This window comes from Perissodus microlepis, chromosome 11 (genome assembly GCF_051167445.1).
Source record: "Perissodus microlepis isolate ML-2025 ecotype Zambia chromosome 11, ASM5116744v1, whole genome shotgun sequence".
Classification (NCBI taxonomy): Eukaryota; Metazoa; Chordata; class Actinopteri; order Cichliformes; family Cichlidae; genus Perissodus; species Perissodus microlepis.
This window is the reverse complement of record NC_140471.1, coordinates 19,598,125-19,603,111: the sequence shown is the minus strand read 5'-3', so window position 1 is coordinate 19,603,111 and position 4,987 is coordinate 19,598,125. Positions and strand designations below refer to the sequence as shown.

At 40.6% G+C, this 4,987-nt stretch overlaps 1 protein-coding gene across 4 annotated transcripts in view; it reads right to left on the bottom strand.

The window, feature by feature from the left end:
- Positions 1-2,640: 2,640 nt before the first annotated feature.
- nbeal2 (neurobeachin-like 2) overlaps positions 2,641-4,987 on the bottom strand; it is a 32,422-nt gene continuing 30,075 nt past the window's right edge. For all 4 annotated transcript variants that reach the window (XM_084943307.1, XM_084943308.1, XM_084943310.1 and 1 more), the window contains 4 exons: positions 4,970-4,987; positions 4,723-4,871; positions 4,473-4,608; positions 2,641-4,317 (listed from right to left, as the gene is read on the bottom strand). The exon at positions 4,970-4,987 is cut by the window's right edge and continues 144 nt beyond it. In XM_084943307.1, coding sequence (XP_084799433.1) covers positions 4,210-4,317; positions 4,473-4,608; positions 4,723-4,871; positions 4,970-4,987 — 411 coding nt within the window. In that variant the 3' untranslated portion in view covers positions 2,641-4,209. The remainder of the gene's footprint in view (positions 4,318-4,472; positions 4,609-4,722; positions 4,872-4,969) is intronic.

Genomic DNA, 4,987 nt, shown 5'->3' with positions numbered 1-4,987 from the left:
GAAAAGTAAAGGTAACCGTCATTGTTATCGACGGTGTGTCAATGTTATGTATCTAATGTTACATGTATTAGTCTACAGGCTCAGTGCACTAGCTTAAAAAGAGCAGCCCCAAAGTTTCCAGTATTAAACACAATAATGGGACATTAATACATAAACAGTCGTGTTAATAAATGGGATAAAGGTGTTACTTTATAGACTAGACTGTTCAGATTGTTTGTACTGATATTTTTTAATTTTTTCCAAAGTTTTATTGTAATTATTGCCTCTCCTGCATTTATCTGTCTGCTCTTTTTGTCAGTTAGCCAACAAAATAAGACTTTACATGCAGATATGAAATATGTTGCATTGTTGGATACATTTTTTTTTTATCTGAAGCTGAGTAATCCTAGTGAAAAATGCGTAAAAGCAGGACTTTACCGATCACGTTTTACTGCGTTAGGCCCTACAGGGATGCTCGCAAAGAGCTGTGATCAGTTGTTATCAGAAACAAAAGAAGGCATGCGAATCAAACAAGCGCCCTTAAGAAGTAGTACATGTTTGATCTCAAGTAATTCAAAAGATTAGAAAACCAATCCAGGCTAAATTACACACCTTGTAAATTCTAGAGAGCGCATCGCAGGGGGCCCGGAGACTTCAGAGGCAAACAAATGGAAAGATCTCTCAGACACAATACTACTTGCACTTCAAAGCCTGTCGAGGGATAAGAGGAGACTGAGGATGTTCCTCCTCTGATAAAATGCCAAAAAAATATTTGAGACAAGCAGGGATCTCCTTTGCGTTCATTCATAACAACTGACAAAGTCTCCGCACTGCAAAAACCTCAATCTGCCTGAGGAATTCTTTTTTAGTTTTAAGTCTATATTTTAAACATGCCTTTTCTTTTCTTTTTTCATCCTATTAAATCTACTTTCGGCTGCATGTTTGTTTAAGTTAAAAAAAAAAAAAAATTTACTCCGGATGCCCTGCGTGACTCAAACTTCGGGATCTGCGTCTCCTTCAACCAAGGAACTTAAGTTTGTTAGGTGAATACGTAAACCACCACAACATAGAGATTGCCCTGCAAAATCAAGTAGATTTTTATCTTCTATGAGTTTTTAATTGAGGCACTATGAGAGTGTGAATCAAATAAGCGCTCTTAAAAATACATGCACTGTTAAATAACGCAATACGAAGAAAAATGAAGTTTATTTCAAGACTGATTTAAAAAGAAATAATGTAAGTGAGTTTGTAGTTACAGCAGACAAATCTGCCTCACTATGAAAACAAGCCTAAAAGTTTATTTTTACGGAGAACAGGTTCCAATAAGATTATCTTACTGGAACTAAAGAAAAAAAGTTTTGTTTTGTTTTTTTAGGATTCAGTAACCATCCTTCAAAGCAAGTTTTATCATAAATCAGAAAAATAAACAGTCTTCATCAGTGTCTTCCCCCTTCACTTGTCTGCATTATCTGGCTGTAGGAGCACAAACTGCTTATCAGAGTTTGTTTGTAGTTATACATGACTGGGAATGATAAGGAAGCTATAAAAAGGAAAGAAAATGAAGTTTTTCTCCACAGGCCAAGGTGAAATGGACCAGTGGAGGAAAAAAAAGAAGAGGAGGAGGACGCGGGGGATGGGATCTGAGGTCATTTGAGCGAGGACTATTTGAGAGTTGTTGCGGTTCTTGGCAGGAACACCTTGAACAACACCAAAATTGCAGCATATCATGAAATCCATCCCCTCCGCCTGCCCTCAGGTCTGGAGAGGTCAGACGGAGATGCTGGCAGCAACTGGGAGCGAGGTGTTAATCCCTCCCTCCATTGTCAGAGGGACCACATCAGAGCAACTGCACCCTACTACTACACTTCCCTTATTCACTGTGCTGTGGTTTGTATTTGACTGGAGGTCCACAGGTCAGTTTTACCACCCACCTCCCCCCTCCCAACCCTACTGAATTGTACCTCATAGAGGCGTTTATGGGGAGGCTGACAGGATGTTCGGCCCACCAGGAGATCAAAGTCACTTGAAGTAAATGCGCTCTTGCTTGCTGTGACCTTTTCAACTCTTTTAGGGTTAACATCACAGACGCATGCAAGGCTGGGATTATGGAGGAGCTGGATGAGCTACATTGTGGCAGCAGATCAGTTTCCTTCCTCCTGGGGTTCACACACACACATATACAAACACACACACAATCAGAGCTCATTTTTCAGCCCTATCATCTGATCAACCTCAGGTGACAGGGCTGTTGGTTCACTGAAAATAAGACGATTGAAAGTAAGCATCGGGAAGGAGCAATACAACTTCTCACACTGAGAGCAAACAAACAATAATGTCTTTAAAGTTACAAGGAGCTGGACGTTTCTTTTACTAGAGCAATGCCACCACTTAGTAACAGTGGGAAAGAGAAATGGATCAAGTCCAACTGCAACACACATGGCGTTTCTTACGGATCACTTTGAATCTGAATGATTTCAACACCAAAATTAAAATACATAAAATATAGCACGACTCAAAAGTGCTTTAGATGGAGGATCGGGACTGCAATGACTGCGAAGACGTACATCTAAAACTGATGAATTCAAAGTCTCTGAGAGTTACTGCATAGTTGTGTGAAATAATGCATTCGCCCTGTTTAGAGCAAAACGTCATAAACTGATATCAGTATTTGCAAGACGTGTTTTATTCACAGACTGTCTCAGCAATGCACAGCTTATACATTTATCCTTATCTTACTGCTGTGTAAATATGATTTTTAGACAGTCTGAACCCATTGAATCAAACAGTGGAGAAAAAGGTTGAAATGAGGAGTAAACATTTCTTTTCAAATATAGTTTCCTTTACATTTCTTATGCATTTATTCAGAGAATCTCTGACAACTAGTCATTTTATGTGTGCAACATATTATGGGTATTGCTTTCACCCAGATAGTTCCCTTTGTCTTTCTCCCATTAATGACACTGCAAAACATCGACTTTGTTCTAACCGCAGTATTACAAAAAAAGAAAGAAAGAAAGAAAAAAAAGGAAAAAAAAGCTGGCAGGAAGTGAATTCCTCTAAAACTCACTGACAGACTTTCTACACACATGTTTCAGATGTTCTCAGTACTTCATAAGCGGTTTTACAATACCAGCACAGTCAACAGTTCATCGAATCCACGTCTGAGTCGCAGTGAAGTAGAAAAGTGTGTTCAAAATGGATCAGCAGGGACAACAAATCTGACATATAGTGATTTTAGATTCAGTGTTTATACAAGGCCTTAGATGAAAAAGGCACTTTTGAGCTCAAATATAACAGGAATACAGTCATATGGTGAACAGAGTAGCAACAAAACCATTCCAGAAGAATTTATAAAAGCCTTAACGCTATCATGAATAAGGCAACAGAGGGCCCTGCATTTGAGGTTCATTGTATCCAAGCTCCACATAGTTAAAAAAATGAATATACTTCACATACTTGACCATTAAAGCAGTTATTGCTTTAATTGTAACAGTCTTACATTACCTAGAGCCTTAAGGAATGCAGAGATTATAAAATGTGGTATCCTGGTGTATTTCTGGTGCTAGGATAAGGATCTTTCAACCACTAAACATTATAAAATGGCATTAAGTATACTAGTCTTGTTACCCCGTGTCTCTCTTTACAAAATCTGACCTTTTGTGGTATTACCAGTATTGCAATTTGGGAATCTCAAGCAACATCTACTGTAGTTTTTTTCAAGTTTTCAGGAGTTTTAAGAAGTTGCCATTGCCAAAGAATGGCTTTGGGACATTCAACAGTACAGGGATTGTAGCCGTGTCTCCGACAATAAAGGAGAAAAACATGGAGCCCGGGGAGTTCACAGCACGACTCGTCTTTGCGTCTGAGGCTGAATGTGGATCAGAGTGAGTCAGTCCCCTGAAATATGACTCAGAGCACATACAGTTCGACAGCAGTCCACAACCGCAAACACGGAGCTCTTCTCCATACACAAAACAAGGCCACTCTTTGGAATGATGCTGATTAAAAACAGTGTAACCATCAATGAAATATGCAATAAAATATAAAACCATTTAAGAGTAGAAAGTGCTCAGTGTATAGTTGCTCTCTCAGAGAGATAAGTGGCTGGCTGGAGAGCATAGTTTACTATTCTTTACAGTTTGTAAAGGACAGGAGGCCTTGTTGAGTCTCGCGAGCGTGTGACGATGCATCCTACAGAGTCCTCAGGGTTCCTCCCGACTGTCGCTCGTCTCATTTGCCAGCATTCTCTGTGGGATTGTACTCGGTTTCACCTGACGACACCTGAGAGATGCGGCGCGTGGAGCCCCACAGGCGACGGGAGAATTGTCCTGAGCGAACCTGAAAGGAGGAGGGCCAGCACGTTAATCTTCACTTCTAAAAAGGCTCGATTATCATAAGAAAAACCTTGTTTTCAGCAAATATTTAGCATACAAGAGCCTCCTTCCCACACCCCCACTCTCTCACATCTGACAGTTACCACTCCTGCTTCTCACCTCCTCTGGTTTCCCAGCCCCCACCACAATTAACTTCCCGTCTTCTAGTCCCACTAGGATGTGGCTGCACTCTTTGGTGACAGACACACTCCTCACAGTGACCCTCAAGGCCAGGGGTGTCACCAAAGCATCCAGGCTGCAAAAGAGGGAAGAGTTAGAACCAAACATTTTTTTGCTCTGAAGTTTTGTGCAAATGCTATAAATTAGCAGCCTTTAAATTAACATTGCACTGGGTTCTTTATCTCTTTACCTGTATAAGTCCCGAATGTGGACGTTGCCTTGCATAGTTCCCAGGATGACATATTCAGACACCAGGTGGAGTGCAGTCACCTGCTCCTCCATGGTGAAAGAAGACAGCAGACAGCCGTTCACTGAGTAAACATGAATGGAGTACTTGCCCTGCAGGAATAAGAAACATTTGGATAGTGACATAAGCGGAAAGAAAAAAGGAGCCGTACATTCGAATGCATTAGAAAATATGTGTTTACTGGACGTGCCTTCTTGTTGGAGCGTTC